At 33.5% G+C, this 22822-nt stretch overlaps 1 protein-coding gene across 9 annotated transcripts; it reads left to right on the forward strand.

Annotated features, from left to right (window-relative positions):
* Positions 1–6921: 6921 nt before the first annotated feature.
* LOC136200967 (uncharacterized) lies at positions 6922–19551 on the forward strand. Of its 9 annotated transcripts, none has more exons than XM_065991479.1 (9): positions 6922–7286; positions 16546–16652; positions 16736–16802; positions 17776–17944; positions 18132–18416; positions 18511–18710; positions 18793–18910; positions 19072–19316; positions 19398–19551. In XM_065991479.1, exons 2-8 carry the CDS (start codon positions 16555–16557, stop codon positions 19236–19238), a joined length of 1104 nt encoding a protein of 367 aa, XP_065847551.1. In that variant the 5' UTR covers positions 6922–7286; positions 16546–16554; the 3' UTR covers positions 19239–19316; positions 19398–19551. The 9 variants fall into 9 exon arrangements, with proteins under 9 accessions (XP_065847551.1, XP_065847553.1, XP_065847554.1 ...); XM_065991481.1 differs by lacking the exon at positions 16546–16652 and adding an exon at positions 16878–17545 and having other exon boundaries at positions 6923–7286; positions 17732–17944; XM_065991480.1 differs by lacking the exon at positions 6922–7286 and adding an exon at positions 16878–17545 and having other exon boundaries at positions 14272–16652; positions 17732–17944.
* Positions 19552–22822: the final 3271 nt, after the last annotated feature.

The raw sequence follows: 22822 nt of genomic DNA on the forward strand, positions 1-22822 counted from the left end.
GTTGGTGCTGTGGATGACTAGAAGACTCTGCAGGAGTAGGCGTCACATGTGATGGAGGAACATCATTAGTAGACTGCACAATTTGATCTTCAACTTGTCTTTCTCTATTGACATGACAACAATTAGCACCGGCAAAGATAATATTATCTTGAACTGACCAATCCCAAACACCATCCTCGCCAAAAGAAAAGTAAGATCTCGACTGACTTTTTAGTCTTCGGATTATACAGCTTGTCACCTTTCGTCTCATGACTGTAGCCAATAAAGATACACTTTTTTTTGCCTTGTCATCTAGCTTCAGGCACGGCAATACAACAACCTTTATGATCAAGCAATTGTAAACTCCTTATTTAGGCTAGCTACTTTGCTGATTAACAAGATTATCGCATTGGAGCTGTGACAGTTACGTAAACTACTTTCTTAATGAATCTGAGGTCAAAGCCAGTGAGTAAGCCTACCCACTAGGCCCTTGAGGAAGATCCAATATATATAATAATATATATATAGATATGTCGGCGAAGCAGCTGTTGAGGGGTTGAAGCTTTGTGCCGTGTCCAACCAGATGTACTCGTCCCGAAGAACAGTATAACCAGACCAAGCAATATAGCAGCTACCTTTAAGCGTATCATGTCTACCGAATCATTAGGATGTACCTGTGGCGGGTCTGCTTCATTGAAGTATTCTCTCCTGTTGTGAAAGACAGCTCTATTCGCGTCTTGCTTGCCAGTCTCCAAGGGATTAAATATAAAGACTCACTACACTGTTCCAATAGCTTTGACTCCCTAACATTGATTTGACTCCCATCCCAGAACCGCAGTTACTATATATAATCAGATTCCATAACGTACATTTGTACTCTATCTGCAAAAGAAAGATCTTTTTGAAGCGGTTATTACCACAGCGGATGCTAAGACTGGACTTGCTCGCATCTCTCTCAAGAGTAAAAAGAAATCCCCTATTCGCTGCCCCCACGTGAAAGCTATAGAAGTACCATATTTTTCTTTAACTGCAACTGCGCAGAAAGAAAGGCTCCCCTTCGTGTTCGTGCCCCACGGTCTAATAGATGTGTCAAAGAGGGGATATTCCCCTAAGAGCGGAAATCCCCCACCCAAACGACTTGCAGTATATTCGTCGCAAACATTATTTATTTGTCCAATTCTTCCATTCCCTCCTTCTATCAAAGAGCCAAACTATTCGATGAAGCGAATTCGATAGCACATTGTGAAATTCCTCTTTCCACTAGCAGCTTATTCTCAAACAGGAGATTCTATTCTGATTCAATTTCATTCACCGGCTATTCACTCACCATTTGGACATTTGTAAACAACCTAGCAACAGCTTCTTATACTGCGAATTCTTCTTCAATGGTTACACCGACAAGAGCTCTTTACGGTCTGACTTCTGTGGCATTTGTCCCCAGCTTTCAGTGAAGTTCCTAAATAAAAAATTCATATCTGATGTCCGGCATTTCGAGAGGCATATGAATAGTGAATATATCCCCCTTCCTAAAGACCCACGAAAAGGGGGTATTCTTGTCTTTCACTCTCATTACTTTTCTTGTGGGGAAGAGCTGCTTTTCAAACGTCACTCGTTCAAAAGCCACTTTAGTTGATGTGTCCCATGCTAAGTAGCTTCGACTTGCTCTTACGAGATATGCCTTGCCTGCATTAAGAGAAGAAGGTGGGCCTTGGTCTTCTTCAGAATATTCAGGTCCAAAGTTCTCACTCCAAGTATTCCGTTCGTTTTATCCCATACGAATCCAAGACAATTTTCAGCAGACTTAGTTAGTTAAGAGGACCATCTATTCAGGCTTGGCACACTAAGAGAGGATCCTCCACAGCTAAGGAATTCACTTGGCCTTGTTGGATCGATCAAGACAACTTCCCTCCCAACTAGCTCCCACACTCAAGCTTATTTATTTAGCTACAGGGCAACTAGTTTAAATACTTATTAAATAGAATAGGATCTTTCTTAGCCCACCGGTGTACGTGATTCACTAGTCTAGCCTTCTCTTCCCTCTGCTCTGGGGAATATGATTAAGCTCTTGCTCACTAGATTTGAAGGGAGAGACCCGGGAACACATGTGGTTCTTTTATTTGGCGATACTCGTGCAAGCTCAAAATAGATGTACTCTCGAGTCGCTAAACCCGGGGAATTGGACATAAAGAGCTCTTTCATTTTAAGAGAGGCTCTTTCCTTGTGTATCGGCAGGTACCAGTTCCTGAGAAGACAAGGGAGTCCCAAACGGTTTCTTACGCTAAGCTCAGTTATGTGAGTGCTGCAAGGGAGTAACGTGAGCTACGTCTTAATATTAAGAAGGTAGCGATCTTGTTCCAAAGGAAGGCTCAAGAGCCGTGGATATCCTATAGTGAAAGTAAGGGCCCTTCTTTTTTTTAGTAGAATGTCGCGTGAAGCTTTTTTTTTCATTCTGAATCTTGTCACTGACTCGAGGTTTTCGCCTAATGAATTCGTTTACATTTCCTTTCCGATTTCAAAACAATTGAAAAAATCTTCATATATATAGAAAACAAAGCAAACCACTTTTCTTTCCCCTGTAAAATTGAAAGAATAGCATTATATATATATATTATGGATATGGAAAAAAAATGCAATTCAACTGCCACATCAGTTAAACTCAACCATTGAATACTGAAAGAAAGCATAAATGATCTAGTTCATTATTGAATGTATTGTTTAAGAAAAAGTAGAAATATCATATAAGATTCGAAGGGCGATTTACTGTCGAGAAAAAAGAGATAGGCTAGACTAAGAGCTCCCAGGAAGCAGGAAGGACGCTTTCAGAGACCGTCGAAACGGATGCCACACCTCACCTCAAGCCAAATTGCTACAAATATTCGGGAGTGCATAAGAAAAGGTCTCGGGGGGGATCCCATGGCCAAGACAATCATGCGGCCAAAGAAGGTAAGACCCGCCGCTTGGATAGAAGATGGCTTTCGCCAAAGAAAAAGCCCAATCGAAAATAACTACCATATGATATGTATGCTAGCCTACGACAGAGGCCAAACCAACCCAGGAGAGTTTTATATAAAGAACGAGAGAGCGATCGTGCTTCTTGCGAGGCTTCACCTACGCTTGAAATGGCCTAACGGAAACAGTCCTGAGTCGGTCAATCAAACATAGAGTTAGTAAGTCCAACAATCAGACGGGCTCAGCGAATGCTGCCTTCACTCATTCTTGGGCCTTCGGGCCCGTCAGGGACGACTCCAGTCAAGCAATACAAAGAATGACATTGACCAGCCAGATATCACGTAGAAAAGACAGATCCGACCCCCTCGCGGGGAGCCTAGTCGAAGGAGTAGTTCGCAGAGCACTATGTACAGGCTGCAAAGGGCAGCGCCCCTTTTACAGGGAAAGTTTGATTGCGTGGAAAGGGATAGTGAGGGCTCAAATACTTACTAAGAGTTAGTACTATGCCTCTAATGCCAGTTAAAGATGAACCTAGAAAGTCACACACATACAAGTTGTTTGTATCTAGCTTTTGTTAAATTGATTAATTAAAAGTGTTTTAATTAATTAATTGACACAATTGAATATGTCAATGGGATTGACAAAACATTCTAACACTGTTTGATATTCAATTGAAATGAGGAATAAATAATAATTCTTACTCAATTTAAATTGATGTCTTTTTCCGAATATAATAGTCAAGTGTTGACCGTTAGTATTAAGAGGTGTCTTAAATTAGCTCCTCTAAGTATGTATTAAGGAATATAATAGTAATTAATTAAGTTGTTAATTAATTATTATTATATATAATAATAATAATATAATTAATTATTATATTAATTTATTATTATTATTATATTAATTATTTTATATATATATATATATATCTATATATATATATATATAAAACATGCACCACGACACTTGTCCTAGTGCATGCTTTGTTTCAATCCTAAAGGATTGAAACAAAGTATATATATATATATATATATATATATATATATATATCAAACGATATATATATACATACTACGGAATAATAATAGCGATATACGATTTTTGCGGTTCAGAAAAATCGGATCCGAAATCAGTTTTCGATTTTGAGCAAGATTAATCAGTTTCTTCAAGGCTTGATCTAATCGACTTAGTGGACTGACTAGAGGCTTCACCACTAGAGAAGCTTTAATACCGGATTGGAATCTACAAGAGGTATTTTTCCAATCTCGTAGTATAAATATCAATTTGATTATTGAAGAACTTAATGATCTTAGTTAAGGATTTGATGTCAGACATCAGATGCTTGACTGTTTATCAGAGTGATTGGATCACACTGATTGTTTGTTTAGGGAAATTTTTTGAAATTCGTTTCTTAAATACCAAGATACTTCCGCTTCAAATCCTTCAGAGTCTAGTAGAAAATGGTTTTGAAGAACCAGTCTCTGAGACTGTGTTAACAAACGCACAACAGCTGCAACTAGAGAATGCTAGAACCAAAGACCATAAGGTGAAGCACTATCTTTTCCGAGCCATTGATAGAGCAATTTTCGAACAGATCTTGGATAGACGCAATTCAAAGATCGTTTGGGAGTCCCTGAAGAGAAAGTTTGGAGGAAATGAACGAGTGAAGAGATCAATTCTTAACTCTTTAAAGAGAGATTTTGAAATTCTGCAAATGAAGAAGGAGAAACTATCATAGATTACTTTGCCAGGGTCATGACAGTAGCCAAAAAAATGCGCATCAATGGAGGAAATATGCAAGACTCGGACGTAGTACAAAAGATTCTTCGCACATTAACAAATCAGTTTACCTATGTGGTGATTTCCATTGAAGAATCCAAAGACACCGAATCCATGTCTGTGGATGAGCTTCAAAGTTGTCTGGTGATACATGAACAGAAGTTCAAAAAGAAGATGGTGGAGAAGAGCAACAACGACATTGATCAAGCTTTCAAAGTAGAAAGCAATTGAGGCCGAGACAGAGGCAGAGGAACTTACAAAGGTCGAGGACGTGGAAGAGGAAGACAATCATTCTCAAAAGCCACTGTACAATGTTTCAAATGTCATAATTTGGGGCATTTTCAATATGAATGTCCTTAATGGGACAAGGAGGCTAACTATGCTGAGTTCGAGGAGTTAGTTTTGATGTTATATGTGAAAGAAAAGGAAGCCAAAAGGAACCATGCTTGGTTCGTAGACTCTGGCTGTTCAAATCATATGTGTGGAGATAGAGGTATGTTTTCAAACATGGTTGATGGGATACAACATTCTGTTAGATGTGGAAATAATTCTAAAATGCCAGTAGCTATAAAAGGTAGTGTCCATCTAGTATTCAATGGCACTAAATTTACTGTAAAAGATGTTTATTATGTCCCTGATTTGAAAAACAACTTATTAAGTGTGGGTCAGTTGCAAGAGAGAGGACTTTCTATCTTGATTAAAAATGGCATCTGCAACAATTATCATCCTCACAAGGGCTTAATTACTCACACGAATATGAGTACCAATCGAATGTTCGTGCTGTTTCATCAACCTACAGATGTTTCAAGTTCTAATGTTGGTGAATGCTTACATACGACATCTGATCTCACTCATCTCTGGCACCAGCGATATGGGCATTTAAATCACAAAGGTTTAAAAACTCTACAGAGCAAAAACATGGTGAAAGGATTGCCTCAATTGGAGACGTCAAGCATAATATGTGTGGACTGTTTCATTGGCAAGCAACATCGAAATCCAATCCCAAAGAAAAGTAAATGGTGTGCAAACAAAATCCTAGAGCTCGTACATGCAGACATATGCAGTCTCATAGAGCCTATATCCAATAGTGGAAAAAGGTACCTTCTCTATTTCATTGATGACTTCAGTCGTAAAGCTTGGCCCTATTTGCTTAATGAAAAATCAAAAGCTCTCCAATGTTTCAAAATTTGGAAGAAATTGGTGGAAAAAGAAACAGAAGAATTCATAAAATGTTTGAGAACAGATCGAGGGGGAGAGTTCACTTCCCTAAACTTCAAGAATTTCTGTGAAAAAGGAATCAAAAGACAACTCACCACAACATACACCCCTCATCAAAACGGAGTAGCAGAGCGCAAAAACAGAACAATCATGAACATGGTTCGCTGCATGATCACGGCTAAAAAGGTTCCCAAACCTTTTTGGACTGAAGCTGTCACCTGGACTTTCTATGTATTGAATAGATGTCCTACTATGGTTGTTAAGAATGTTACACCACAAGAAGCCTGGAGTGGAGTTAAGCCCTCGGTGCATCATTTGAGAGTTTGGGGATGTGTTGCACATGTTCTCATCCCGGAGGTAAAGCGAAGTAAACTCGATAATAAAAGCTTTCCATGTATTCTATTAGGCGTGAGTGATGAGTCGAAAGGATATCGTTTATTTGATCCTAAGACTAAAAGAATTGTTGTCATTAAAGACGTGATCCTTAAGGAAGAAAAAGGTTAGGATTGGGGGGAATTTTTTGAAGAGCAAATAGAGGCAACCTTGGTGTGGGGAGATGATGATCTTCGTGACGATGATGAGTATAGAAGAGAAGATGATAATGAGAGCAACGGAGCTGAAATACACTACAAGAAATTCATTCTATAACGACCAAATTTAACGAAGGTACCTCTGATACTCTCGTTAAAAATGCTTTTCTACGTGGGTAAAAAATTACTCTCGTTTAAAATTACATTATTAACGACTGTAAATTGAAGTTGTTGTTATTAACACATATTACTGTCGTCATTGATATTATCATTTATTAACTAGAAAAAAGACGGTCATTATTTATTAATACTACCTTCACAATAAATCTTCAGAAATTTGGCGCTAAAATCTTACTAAATTTTTGTATAAAAAAAATTCCACTCTAAGTAGGAAATCCTATTTTTACGTAAATTAAATAGATATAGCACCCAAATTAATATAGTGGGGTCATTGAAAATAAAACAAACTCTGGAGCAAATCCCTAAATATTGGGGATAATGATATTTTGAGAAGACGATTTCCCCCAAAACCTCACGATGTTAACCTGGCCGCCACGCTCAACATCTCCATGCCTCCACCGTTTCGTAATCGCATTTACATTCTGTATCAGTCTAGATACTTTCACAAGCATAATCCCCAAACCCCACGTTATGCATCATTGTCTCCCACACCATCTCCACACCTCCATTCATTCCATTTTTTTTCTCTATATTCGGTATAGATAAGTTCAGAAAACTTTCACGAGCACCAAAAAGTTGAAGTGTTGAAGCTGTTCCGTAACTCAACGTCTACAAACAGTGAAAAGATAAAGTTGAAGCTGTAGCATAACTCAGGTATGTTTGTTCAATGTTCCAATTTATGAAAATTAAAAGTCAAATGGTGGAATTCATCTTAACATAAGTTGATTTTTTAGTGGAATTGTTAAATTTTCAGTGTTGTATAATTTGATTGTGCTTTTTTTGTTGTTTAGAAATTTTGTTCCCAAATTGGTAAGACTGGTTTTATTTATTTTAGAGAAATTGCTGTCAGTTTTTATTTGCTTAAACTCTGAAATTAGAAACCCATAAAGTAGATTGATAAGGTTAAGCTTTTTAGGGCTAGTACGAATTAAGATTAGAGAGATGAGGGATGTGGTGAACATGAGGGTACAGAGTTAATTGAGTGCAAAAACAAAAAAAAAAACTTATAAATATAAAGAATTAAAAAATTATACAAATTCATTTTCTATGTGTTTGGGGTTCAAATGAGGATACACTGTCAAGTCCATATTGATAGAAGCAAGGAAAAGGATACAACCATAATGGACAACACGACCAACTTACCCGAATATGTTCCTAGTGCATTGTTTTCCTGAATTTACTGTGTCTATGAATATGTTAAATTTTGCAATTAAAAAGCCAACTCATAGGTCCAAATGTCCTTTTATCACTTGTCATGGATTATTGATTCATTAGGTAATTCTGTTTTGCAGAAGTATCATTTTGATTACTGTAACTGTTATTTCTTCAATTTTCAATAAAATCCTTCATTTTCTGTTAATATTACAAGGCAATATATAGGTATTATACGAAAGTGTAGAGCAGCACTTTTCATCAATGTATTTTCATGTCACTGATTCAATTTATTTATTCAGTTTATCAGTTCAGACATTGTAAAACATGCCTAAAATGTATAACTAAGTGTGTGCAACTTTCTACTTCACCCTGGCCAGCTAAAGGCCATCTATTATTTGGAGTCCTTCCCCTACCTTTTTTCTAGAAAAACTCTAAACCTTCAGCTCAAGTGGTAACCTTTGCACCACATTAAAACCTTAAGGTAGAATGATAGTAAATGGTGATATAAAATGCCTATCCTGTAACAGATATAGAAACAACATCAAATGGATAAGTAGTTTAACAAAAAATTTGAAGATACATTAAATAATAATCAAAACAGAAAAAGGTACAGAGAATGATAGTAAATGGTTTTACCAACAATATTTAAGAGTGCTGTTTGTAATTAAATCAACCAAAAAAGTAGTTTTCATATTAACTTGACATGTGCCAACTATCTTATGTCAATATTTCACAAAATATAAGAAACTAAGCAGGGCCGTCTTAAACTTTTTGGGGCCCCTGTGCTAAATTTTTCTTAAACCCTTACTAATTAATAGAATTTTGTATTAAGGTTATAAATTTTGAATGGTTGAATATCTAAATCACATACGTACTCAATGTAATGAAAAAGTGTAAATAAATCTTATTACATTATATTATTATTTTATTATTTTAAGCTAATATCTATATTCGACTAAGCACATCTTAAATTTTGGGACCCTTATAATTTTGAGGCCCTGTGCGTTAGCACTCCTTGCACGCCCTCATCTACTCCTCTGAAACTAAGAATTGTATATAATGTAATTATCATTCATTTGTTGGGGTCTCACTTTTAAGCATAGATGAAAATGACACTGCATTTACTCTTATGGTACTGATTACACTATTTAGGATCTTAGAATTAGTTCATGGACCCAAATTAGAATATATATTATTTGGCCAGGATAAGGTACCAAAACAGATTTATGGTTATCAATTTTAGGCGCCACGTACAAAATAACATCAATATAGGCTTGAAGTTTAAAAGAGTAACAATTTAGACCTCGGATAATGGATTGGACACGTCATTCCTATTACTCCATTAAGTTCTGACTTCTCCCTCCACGTACAATTGATAGAACTTAACGGAGTAATATCAATGACATGTCTCATTCCGTTATCGAGGCCTAAATTGATATTTTTTTAAAATGTTAAGTCTATATTGGTGCTATTTTGTACGCTGGAGCCTAAATTGATACTTCTCCAAAAACCATAAATCTGTTTTAATACCTTACCCCTATTATATTTTATGGCTTCTATATAAGTTATAGCCTATGTAAAATGTCATTTCTATTGATAGGATTTTCACTTCTTTAGAATGTAGTAATGCTATAGGACTTTTCCTAATCAAAATTACTAAGAATTAATGTGTTCGGAATAATTTATTCAAATAATTTATAGTGAAAACAAAGATTGAAAGTAATGTTGTCAGAATTGGACCGGAATTGGATTGCTTTCCTGTTTGGGTTAGTATGGGTTTTTCAATTTGCAACAACCCATCTGAAACTGGTGTCAACATGGGAACCGGATTCACCCTGTTTTTTTAATTATTAAAAAAAAAATTGAAAAGTCATTAGAAAACTCTCAACAACCGTGCTTCTTCTTCGATTTTCTTCTGTTCTTAGTCTTCTGCTTTGCTCTCTCAGTCTCGGCTGCTTCCCTTTTGCGTGTTCTCTCTCTTGATTCTTCTCCGCAAGCTATTGTCTAATTTTGCTATGAACTAATTGATTAATTAACTAAATTAACTAGTTGCTGCATGTGCTAAGTTATTTGCTGACTTTATTGAAAAAATAAAAGCTTGGATGAGGTGAACTTAGGAAGAGTTAAAGAAGAAAATCATTTAAGGTTAAGACCTTATAAGCTGAACTATCTTGATGCAACATCAGAGAATGAGTTTTGTCTTTGCTAAGTTTTTGGATTATAATAAGTTATTATATATAAATATATGTTATATTATTTATTTAATTATTATTACGTCATCCAGTCCGACCAATCCGAGTCAATTGGTTGAACCAAATGATCCATAACCCAATTATAAATCTAGTTTAATATCCAGTCAGGTTCTGAAAACATTGTTTGAAAGTTATGCAGAACCCAAATCTAATCACCTGTTATGTGCTATGTTAGCTGATATCATAAAAAATCCAATCCACATTAATCCAAACATACAACTTCTTATTCTTACCTTAAAGTAGTAGTAGATCTACAAAGTCAACAGCTCAAAACATCCTTAAAAACCTACAAACTAATATCCTTAAACCTGGCCATACTAATCATAAAAATACATACCTCAAGGAGGAAAAAAGAATCTAGAAAAATAACTTGTGTATTGCATTAGCTAATTAAATGTGTAATTAATTACAAAATCCGATTTGATTAATATAAGATAGGGGATAAATTTCCCTAATTGTAATCCAACTTGTTAATTAGGATCTGCATGATCGAGTTCTAGAATAAGTCTAGAATAAGAACCGAAATAAGCATAAATCTAATCTGTATGATCTGACCTCCAAAGTAAAGTTTGGAGTGACAAAACACCTATTATGAATCTCTGAACTAGATTGAGTCTTTGATCCCTCCCCAGAAATGAGACTTGTCAAAATTTGAACTTTTCATCTTAAATTTTGTACCTTTGATTGAATTATAGAGCAAAGCATCTGTATTTGAGGTTTTAAAGTTAAGAGTTGTAGCAACAATAATATGTACATGAAACCAACACCCCAAATTATTAAATTGGAGAGGAACATCTACTTAAATTTGTGAAGTAGTTAAAGAATAACCAGAGAATGAAATGAAGATAGAGAAAATTAAGAATTCCGCAATGAAAATGATACAAGAAAGTTCACAACTTTTACATCAATCTAAATAATACAAAGAAGTGAAAATGTATCACTTGCGACAAATACTAGCAGTAGGCAGTAGGCATTGTAAGGTGTAATAGGACCATACTTCTTCTTAGCTTTTGGTGTCCCTCTCATCGGCTAATTTTCAGCCATCACAACTTCCCCAAATGAAAATGTAGTAACAGCAACATCAGTTGCTACAAACACCAAACCTCTCCATCCATTAACACTTACTTCCTCTTAGCTTCTGGTGTCCCTCTCAGCGGCTCAATTTCAGCCACCACAACTTTGCCAAATGAAAATCCAGTAATAGTAGTAGCAGCTGCTGCTACAAACACCAAATCTCTCTTTCCATTAACACTTTCTTCTTCATTGTTCTTCATCTCCACATTCACCCTTTCTCCATCTGATACATTTGAGGCTTTAGACACAATAAGACCTCAATGTTGGGCTGTGAAAAATGATGCCATCTAATTTGGAGGCTATCATCATTGTATATATATATATATATATATATATGGCTCACCAAAGGAAAACACTTAACACAGCAGACCAGTTCTACTCATGTAACTTTCTCTCTCTCTCTATATATATATATATAGAACTAGTCAATGAAATATGGTAGAAACATAGAGTTTTTTAGTCACTCAAATAGACAATGGCTCAGCTTTTAATAAACTTGGTCTAGTATATGAAACTGTCAAATTATATTTTTTAGTGTGTGGATTGGTACTGTCACAACAAAAACCCTCATCATGAAGAATTAATTTAAGAAACTAAAATAATACTCTTTTTTAGATGAATTTGGTTAATGGTTTGAGTTAAGTGTATTATTATAATTATTATTACATTTATATTTCAGTGTATTAATTGTTTTGTTGTTGCATGTTCTATTCTTCATGTGTTTCTTTATTTGATGATTTTAGGAGAATGACACCTAATAAAGAATGGATAAGACTTACTAAGATAGATCGGTTGAGTGAAGAGTATAATATTGGTATTATAGAATTCTTGAACTACGCTTTCAAAAAAACAGGAGAAGCATACGAAATTCGATGTCCATGTGTTAGGTGTAACAACACCAATTTTGGAACTCGAAACTTGGTTCACACACATTTAATAACAAATGGAATAATGGAAAACTATACCTTTTGGTATCATCATGGTGAAAGACGACATGATCTTGATTCTGATGAAGAAGAATATGATGAAGATGATAATTGTAACATCCGTGTCTAAAATTTTTATTTTTCGAAATACATAGCGTTAATTATTTATAAATTTAAATATACTATTGGGTTTAATTTAATGTCTTTAAGTTTAAATTAAAAAGTTTTGGGTAAGTGTAATAAAAAGTTATAAATTCAAGGACCAAAATTGATATTTTTTAATTACTAATATACATACACGTGTAAGTATAGTTGAAAGTAATTTCAACTTATCCTATATAAAAAAAAAGTAAAGAATAATTCATATTAAAGTAAATGGATTAATATGGTTATGATGTAATGTGCACAAAGCTTTTTACTACATCCAATTAATTAAATTATAATATAAAAACATGGCTTTTATATATGTATGTGTCAATTAAATATGAAAACATGGTTTTCTATATCTATGTGTCAACTAGATATTAAAAGAATGCTTTAATAATAGATGATGTGTCAAAATATAGAATTTAGTGATGACAAGTGTTTCATAAATTGAAATTAAAATAAAAATATACACACAATTATATATATTGGAGGGTATCTTAAAAAGAGGGATGAATGAGGAAAACAAAAGAGTTTTTGTTAGGAATTGGAGAAAAGCGTTTTTGGTCGTTGTTGACGACGATATTTTGGATTAGCTACCGACGACGATATTTCGGATCAGCTATCAATGGATTACACTGATTAATTTTCAGTGACCGACGACGATATTTCGGTAACTGTATTTGTTATCTAAATTATTTTATCAATGTTATAAGTATGATTTTGAGTAAGTTTAGTTTCGATAGTTCCGTCAAATTTAATAGATTTACGATTAATGAGTTAGCGTCTATCAATTACTCATAAAAATGTAAAATTTAGACAGTTGTCCATTAGATTTATTCAAGTCGGTATTTTAGCATCGTCACTAGTTTAAAAGTATAATCGGTATGAGTTTAAAAGTATAATCAGTCTGAATTAACTATCTCAGTGACCGAAAATAATCCAATAAGAATATTTCGATCAGTAAAATATTTTAAGCGACTTTAACAGTTAGAGTTAAAATAAGTTGAAAATAGAAGGAGTAATACAGATATTTTCCAAATAAAGTCGGTATCGAGTCGAATATAAAATTTGTATAAAAATTTGAATATAAAATTAGTTCAAATAGATTTATGACAATATAATGTGTCTAATGGTATATTCGGTCTAAAATAACGATACTCAGTTAGCGATACACGTAACAATTTCGGTAACAAACATAAACGGTTTGATAAAAGTGTTTAGTTTAAAATTATTTATATAATATATTTGAGTTACTTTGAATACTTCGATTCAATTGTTTAAAATATTATATACTTTGGATTTCGATTGAATACTCTGGATTTTGATTATTGGAAGAATAATTATTATTATTGTGGTACTTTGAAAATCGGATTGATAAAATGAGTTTGAGGATTTCTTACGAATTGTTTTTGAATTGAAGAAACTATTGCGGTTGTTGTTATTATTTTGGCATTGAAGTCCAAATATGATTTTTATGAGTTGTGATATTTTGAAAGATAAAATGGTTTTGTCCATCTAGGATTGCCCGGGGTAGGAGTTGTAAGTTTTAAGACCATACCTAAGGGCGGTATGGCCAGAGTGCACGGCTGGTAGTCCTAACGTTAGGCAAGGCGAGATATGAATGAGATATCTCGATTATTGATATGATTGATGTTATGATAAGCTACACGGGTGGAATTCGAGGATGGACACACACGCAAATTTTGTATTACGTTTTGATAATGTTTGATGATTTGAATTATAATGTTTTACGATTTATTTGATTATGAGTTGGTTTGTTAAAGCGGTTTGTTCGATTTGATTCGATTTGATAAAACGTTGTTCGATTTGATTCATTTTGATAAAACGTTATTCGATTTGATTCGTTTTGATAAAGTGATATATATATATATATATATATATATATATATATAGAGTAATAAAATGAAATATACAATTAAGTTATTAGCGTGTCAATCAACGTGTCAATAAGTTACAATGAGTTCATAAGTTAAGAGAACTACCGGAGTTAAGAGAGCTACCTAAAATAGGTAGAACTACGTGGCTTTGATTCCCGATTTAAAAATTAAAAGATGCTCGGGATACGTAGGAAGCTTGATAGAATTATCAAGTCCAAGCCAAATAATAAATAAAATTTTAGGTAGTCCGAATAAATTTTTATCTAAAAAAAATTGGTTCGGCTTTCAGGATATTAGAAGTTGGTTGTCCTGTTTTCTGTTCATACCCGATGCCGTTTTGGATTGGGTGTGACAATAGTGATAATGATGATGATGATGATTGGGCTGAAGATATTATAAATGATATATATCCTGATATTGAATTGAATGAAGAGGAACCCAATGATGAAGCGAAGAAATTTTATAGGTTATTACAAGATTTAGATAAAGTAGTTTACCCTGGTTGCAAGACCTCTAAGTTGGATGCGCTTGTCAAATTACTATACATCAAAAGTGTTGGTCGGTGGAGTAATAAATCATTTGACATGTTATTGCAAGTGTTAAAAGAAATACTCCCAAATGGTTCTACTTTGCCAGAATCATATTATGAGGCAAAAAGAATTATAAAAGATATTGGTCTCTCTTATGACAAGATTGATGCATGTGTCAAAGATTGTATGTTGTATTGGAAAGAAGATGAAAATTTGGACAGGTGCAAAATATGTGGTCTCTCAAGATGGAAAGATGATATTCGTAATGGGGAAACTAAACTTCGGAAAAATGGGAAGAAAATACCAGTCAAGACAATGCGTTATTTTCCTTTAAAGCCAAGACTTCAAAGATTGTTTATGTCAAAGAAGACATCTTCTTTGATGCGATGGCATAAGGAAGGTAGAGTAGATGATGGAGTTATGAGACACCCTGCTGATTCCCCCGCTTGGAAGACCTTTGATGATGTTCATAAAAACTTTTCCTCTGATCCTCGTAATGTAAGACTTGGCCTTGCTAGTGATGGTTTTCAGCCATTTAATCATTCTAAAACTTCATATTGGCCAGTCATATTAATTCCATACAATTTGCCACCATGGATGTGCATGAAAGAACCTAACTTTATCCTTTCTACCCTTATACCGGGTCCTGATGGTCCAAGAGATGCAATTGATGTCTATCTCCAACCTTTAATCGAAGAATTAAAAGATTTGTGGGAAGTAGGAGTTGCAACATTCGATGTGTCGACAAGACAAAACTTTATGTTACATGCATCCTTGTTATGGACTATCAATGACTTTCCTGCATATGCAAATTTGTCTGGTTGGAGTACAAAAGGTAAGATGGCTTGTCCTTGTTGTAACAAAGACACTTGTTACTTGAGGTTAGCTAATTGTAAGAAGCAATGTTATATGGGACATCGCCGATTTCTTGATAGCAAGCACAGATGGAGAAAAGATAAAAAAAAAGTTTGATGGTACTCAAGAATTGAGGCCGCCACCGAAATCACTCTCTGGAATTGATATCATTGCTCAAGTTACTAGCCTTGAGGGAATCATCTTGAGTAAAGACCTTAGCATGCAGATAGAGGTGACAATTTGAACAAGAAAAGCATATTCTTTGAACTTCCATATTGGAGTAGTCTTTTGTTACGACACAATTTGGATGTGATGCACATTGAGAAGAACATATGTGATAATATTGTTGGGACAAGCATGAATGTGAAAGGGAAGACTAAAGACACTATGCAATCTCGCAAAGATTTGGAGGCAATGAACATTCGTCGAGACTTGGATTTGATTCTCAAGGAGGATAAGTTTGAGATTCCTATAGCATCTTACATGTTATCTCATGATGAGAAGCACTCATTTTGTTCATTTTTTAAGCAACTAAAGGTCCCTGATGGTTTCTCATCTAACATTTCTCAAAGTGTGAACATGAAAGAGCACAAAATTTCTGGTTTGAAGAGTCATGATTGTCATGTTTTGTTGCAACATCTAATTCCTCTTGCAATACGTGGCCTCCTTCCAAAAAATGTTTGCGAACCCCTTTATCGAGCTATCTTTATTCTTTATTAGTTTGAGTGCTAAGGCATTAAAGGCAGAAGAGTTGGAAGAAATTCGCAATCAGATTCCTATAACTCTATGTAAATTGGAACAATGTTTTGTTCCTTCCTTTTTCGATATAATGGTTCATTTGCCGATTCATTTGGCTAATGAAGCTTTGATATGTGGCCCTGTACAATTTCGTTGGATGTACCCTATTGAGCGGACATTACATGATTTAAAACTTCTTATTCGTAATATGGCTCGTCCAGAAGGGTCAATTGCATATGGGTATATTGCAAAAGAGTGCATGACTCTATGCTCAAGGTACTTGAATGGTATTGAGACAAAATTTAATAAACCAGATAGAAATGGCGATGGTTGTTCAGATTATTTTGATGGTGGATTTTCCTTATTTTCGCAACATGGGCGATGAATGGGTGGAAGCACATGCATATGTCATAAATAATTGTGATGAAGTCATACCTTTTCTCGAGTAAGTCAATATCTTGAAGAGCTATAATTGTATTTTAAATTCTTAAATAATTATGAATAATAATTTCTAAAAATTCGTTGCAGAGAGTATTCCCAGATTCGAGAAAGTATTCATCCACAACAATCTTTTAATGATTGGTTTAAAGATACAGTGAGTATATCTTTAAACTCTTCATCAAGAAAATATATACCACGTTTAAATGTCTCATACATAATTTTATTGTAGGTTGCAAAAATGTATGCATCTAGCAAGGAATCCAATATTCGAGATTTGTTGTCATTATCTCGTGGTCCATCCCAATATGCTACAAACTTTGATGGTTATATTGTGAATGGGTATAGGTTTCGCATTGAAGATTGTGATAAACGACGTAGAACACAAAATTATGGTGTGTGTGTGAGCAGTGATGTTGGAAATGAGGGAGGACCTATTGATTATTATGAGATTTTAACTGAGATTCTTGAATTGCAGTATCTTGGTGAGAAAAGAGTTGTCCTATTCAAATGTAAATGGTTTGACGTTCATGACAATGTGTGGGGATAAAAAATAGATGAATTTGGATTCATTTGTATCAATCCTCAACGTTGTTTGAGAACAAATGAACCATTTATTCTAGCAAGTCAAGCTTCTCAAGTCTTTTATACTATAGATATTGCTAATAAGAATTGGCATGTTGTTATTAAGACACAACCACGAGATTCATACAATATGTCTTCTCAAATAGACGATGACAATGAGAATTTTGATGATCTTGGTGAGGCTTATCAAGAGGGTGAATCATTCAAGTTTCAATGTGGCACTACATTGAATACAACAAACGGGAAAAATTGGGCACGAAGTGATTCATTACCAATTACTTATGATGTGTCAAAATCTAAAAAGAAAAGAAAGCGGTAAATAATATCTTGAAGCTGAGATTTTTTTTTCAATATGTTCATTATTATTTTCTGATGTATCACATATGTTTGAAGTCGTTATATTATTTGACTTCTTTAAATAAGTAAAATGCTCAGACATGCACTTCCTTTCAAATATGTTCAATATTAATTCCTTATGCTCATTTTGTTTGTGTTCTATAGTTTTCTATTGACAAATATTGCATATACCTTTTTTTCAATTTGAGGTGAAAATGCAATCAAGCCAACTTCCTACTCGCAAAAAGTTCATCCAGCCAGGCAAACTGGGGAACAAAAATCGAGTATTGAGTGCTTTCCAACATTCAAGCGTACCTCATGATAAAAGTACCGAAGACACTCCGAATGGTGTTACTCCAAGAAAAGAGAACCTTAAAGGTATTTTTCAATTTCTTTAAGGTAGTTTTCCATTTATATAATTTCTTTAAAATAGTTTCTATTTATACAAAATTGATTTTTTTTTGTAAATATATACTGCCTCTGCATCTGCAATTTGATGGTAAAATGTTGTATTTGTGTTATTATATTCGACTATAATTATCTTTATTAAATTAATGCTTTGTAGATGTTGGTTTGATTGTGCATTTTGGTGATCTACAATACCACGATAAAGGTTTCAACGAAGAATGTTGTTTCCTGGACATTTTGAGCATATGCAAAAAATTTGTCGATATTTATTCTGTTGGCTTGAGATTTGCTGATGATGATGGAAGACCAGTACAAAATGATTTAGATGTCTTAAATATGTTCAAAAATTATTCGGGTTCTACAGTCATACATCTTTATGCCAAAAGAGACATAAACTCACGAGGTTTAATATACAAACTCCCAAGTGAGAATCCTAATCTAGGTACTTTCATATTATTGCTAAAGATAATCTATTTTAACATTTAGTTATATATCCTATTTCACTCTAACTCTTATCTAAATTTTCATGTTATTAGCTTCTGATATTGCACCCATACCAATAGTGACAAATGTAAAGATAATGGGTGAGCTTAAGGTAAATCAGAAAGTGATGGTATATGGTGCTATTAGTAATGGGGTGGAGACTGCGAGTATTGCCGATTTTTTCATAACTATGAATAAAAACTTGGATATTGAGAATGGTCTTACACCTATCAGCTCACCTAGCAAAGAGAAGGTAAATATTCTTTGTTATTCAATAATTATTATGTTGGACATATTTGCATTATTAATTTATGATGATGATATTGTTTATTTAGGAGCTTGAATTACCATTACAAGCTGTTGGTCAATTTGTTGTTGCCAAACTAACTCCCATGACAGAGGATGGAAAATCTGGTGATCCAAAGTATGCAATATCTCAAACATTTGTTAAGAGTAAGCATCTTTAATTGATGTATACTTTCATTTCAATAAATGTATATTTTCTTGTGCTTGTTTTATTTTGCTTAATTTCCTAAGAAAATAAAACATGAACATTCTGAATTCTTAGTATGAGTTTGTTTCTTCTTTTTAATTCTTTTTTATTCATTTTCTAGGTGATATTCCAAAAATTGTGAGAAAAGTTAGAGGTTGTAATAAGAACAAAAAAATTTGTTCTCTCAAACAAGGAGAGAAACTTGACATATGTTTCTACAACAATCGTGGCGTTGGAGAGAATCAGAAGTATTGGTCGAGGCATTTAGGGAAGATTGTACGTAATTGACATATTTGTCCTGTACGGGTACAAACATGGATGGATATAAGTGATGTCACAAAAAAGCACATGTGGGACACAGTTACAGTAAGTAGTTTCAACACTAATCAATTTAAACTATTTCAATATATATATTTAATAATATTGGCTATAATCAATTTGATGTAGGAGTATTTTAAACATCCTGATATCCAGTCGTACTATCTTCACACCTTAGAGCATATGAAGGAACTGTGGGGAAATTAGAGGGCATAATTGAATAAAAAGTATGTGAAGACTGGTGAAAGTAAGGTGGAGGCTTTGAAAAATGTGGCTAAAGGCATGGATTCAAAAGATTGGGAATGGCTAGTAAATAACGTATTCTATACAGCAAAGTTTCTGGTATGATTTTGTGCATCTTAAATCTAATTTAGTTAACAAGGTTTTCAATTTGATGTCGGTGGTGTAATTTCATAGGAGATAAGCGTAAGAAATTCTCAGAACAGGGCTTGTCAACAAAGTATGCATATCCATCGTTGTGGAAGCAAGCCTCATAGGGAAGTGATATATGAAATGGTATTTTCACCACTCTTTCAAAATTTTCATTAGTTTGATTATCAATATTTCCTTTCTATTAATTTGTAATCATTTTATAGGGAGGCAAAGACGGCATCCCGCCAGATGTAAGAGAAGTCTTTGTTAAAACTCGAAAGATTGATGAAAACATAGTTGAACCAGAAACAAGAAAAAAATATGTAAGTTCCAATTTGTCAAGTCATCCCATTGAATTATATTTATTATATTTGACATAATTAAAATTTGTAGGATGAACTAAAGATGATAATGGAGTCAGAGCCAACTCTTACTAATTTACAAGTTGTGGAAAGGTGCTTCGGACGACAACGCCATGGTCGTGTCTTTGGTTATGGAGGTGGCTTGAAGCGAAAACATTTTGAAAGTACTTCTCAAATCAAAGAACTCAAGACCAAGCTTCATGATAAGGAAGAGGAAAACCGTAAGCTTATGGATCGTTTGGAGCAAATTGAAAATCGATTAGTCCAAGTGGAGAATGAACGTGTGGAACACTCAGATACAAATACTTCATCAAATACTAATGATGAGCATCAAAAGGTACATTCATATCCTCTAATTTCATTATATTGTTACTTAAGCTTGGTTGCATCATTACTCTAGATAAAGTGTCATCCTTATAAGGTCTCTTATTAGTGCTTTCAAGGATTGATATCCAAAGGATATGAATGTGCGTTCTCTCAATATTAGTTGACTGTTTCTGTCTAATTATTTGTAGGAAAATGTGCTTGAATATAGGGAAAAAATTGTGTGTGCTAGTTCAATGATAAAAGAATCTAGTTGGTGTTAATTTGGATTGTTTTATATTCACATTCTTTTCATTTTTGTGTGTTTTTTTAATGGATTTAGGGATGCATTATTATTTTTGTTTTCTGCCAAAGTTTGTTTAAGAGCTAACTGGTGATATCGAGTTTTGAAGTAAAGTGAGAAGTTTGAAATGAAATGATACTATGTCTATTATCCTTGCTTTTCTTCATGCTTTGTGTGCTTAGATTTTCATTAGTGTACTGTTGTTGTAAAAAGAAAAAAATCATGTGTCTCAATGTCATATCCCTCTTAATTGTTGTTTTAATCTGGTGCAAAAATCACGTGGGATATATTTGATGCTGATTATTTTAGTTTCAATGCATAAATTACATAACAATCTGACTTTTCGTTAGTAGAGTTGAGTTCTGAGATTTTGTTTGGTTGTGGGATGCGTTTTACAATTTAATGCAAACAATTTATATGAAAACAAATTACTAAACCCAAATACAAACTTAAAAACTTAACTATAAGCAAATAGCTCTAAATTTGTAGAAGAAATTAAGTTGTCCCAGGTTTTAAAAACTATGTTCAGGCTATCAAAATTCAATTGCTTTAAATTTTCAATTAATTTTTGCTTCAGTTTTGGGTTAACAGTTTTGCGTTATTGTGTGTTTTGAGTTTATGTTTGAGCTAAACACACAATTTTCATCATGTAACTTGCTGAGCCTAGTAATAACAATAACAACATGAGATTGTTTGATTTGTCATCGATTATTGGATAGAGTAAGGAATTTAAATTTTCTCAGTTGGATTTTTCCATAGCTTTATGTTTGTCTAAGATTTGGTGCTTTTTTGAGTTTAACTTGGAAATTAGCTGGATTGAATCAAATAATTTATTTCAATAGCCATTGTTGCACATTAAAAACTTGATATAAACCTCAATGTACCTATTTGACAACCTTTAATCCTCATAGTTTATTGCTTGAAAATGGCCCTAACAATAGCGTTTATTTTTGTACTTTGCCCTTGAATTAATGAATGATAGTTTACAGGGTGATCAAGTTAATGCAAATTGAATGCTTATGTTGCTAAGGATTTAATAGGCTGTAATTTCTATTCTAATATACATTTTTACAGTTTTTACTCTTGATGCATGATTTGGTAATTACATGTCTCATATTCTCTTGTTTATTCTGTCTAATTATTTATAGGCATTTTTTTATGATGTATAACATGTGGCAGAAAATTAGTTCATAATATTTTACATTATATCTTTGAATTTTAAGTTCATTTTTTCTTTCTCCAGGGCGTTTAGCTACTCATTTATTCCCCAAAATTCAAGTAAGTTTTTGTTTTACTTTGAGAGTTTTAGTATATATTTAATTTCACCCACAAAAGAAAAAGTATGGATAGTGAAAAAGTACTTGAGGTTTATTTATCTTCAAACTTTATTACCTTATAATATAGGAGTATATGATTAATATAGACCAATAATGTTCAATATTATGCCAATAATGTTTATTTTGGTCCATCTTACTAATATAGACCAATAAGCTTTGTCTAAGTCTTTGCTTATTCTTTTCTCTTATACCTTTCCCTTATTATTGGATGTTTACATTTGTAACAGCAGAGCTAATTGTTCTGTTCGGTTGGATTATTCTTCTGGGATGAGATTTGGAACAAACTGTTGAAGTAGCTTTAATGGAGATTATATATGCCTTTGATTATATCATATTAATGTACGAAACAAGATGATTTGTTTTCCTATTTTAGAAAGAACAAGAACACATTTCAGTTCATAGTTTTGCACTTTTATTTTCAATCTTGTTAAATGACAAATTGGTTTATATTTTATTGAATTTACGTTTCAATTATTGAATTTGTATTTATTGTGTATTTAGATGATTCTAGTGTCACAACACATTAATTCATGATATAATTACTGATCTCTTAGTTGTAAAATATCACTTCTAATGACAGTACATATAGAAATAATGACGGTCTATTATCTCGTGAGAATGTTATAATGATGATGGTAGAAATTGGAAATAACGACGGTTTATTTTCTTATTAAAAGGTTATAATAACGACTGTTTATTCACTCGCTAAAGTATAATAACAATGACGGTGGTTTTTGGAAATAACGACCGTATATTCAATCATTAACGTTTCATAATAATGACGGTGAAGAACGGAAATAACGATCGTTTATTCACTCATTAAAAGGTCATAATAACGACAGTGAATTATGTGAATAATGACCGTTTATTCACCCA

This window comes from Euphorbia lathyris, chromosome 7 (assembly GCF_963576675.1).
Source record: "Euphorbia lathyris chromosome 7, ddEupLath1.1, whole genome shotgun sequence".
NCBI classification, from domain to species: Eukaryota; Viridiplantae; Streptophyta; class Magnoliopsida; order Malpighiales; family Euphorbiaceae; genus Euphorbia; species Euphorbia lathyris.

Excerpts from the sequence above, each read along its gene's own strand:
- LOC136200967 (XM_065991474.1), top strand. The coding sequence starts at position 14,414 with ATGCCGTTTTGGATTGGGTGTGACAATAGTGATAATGATGATGATGAT.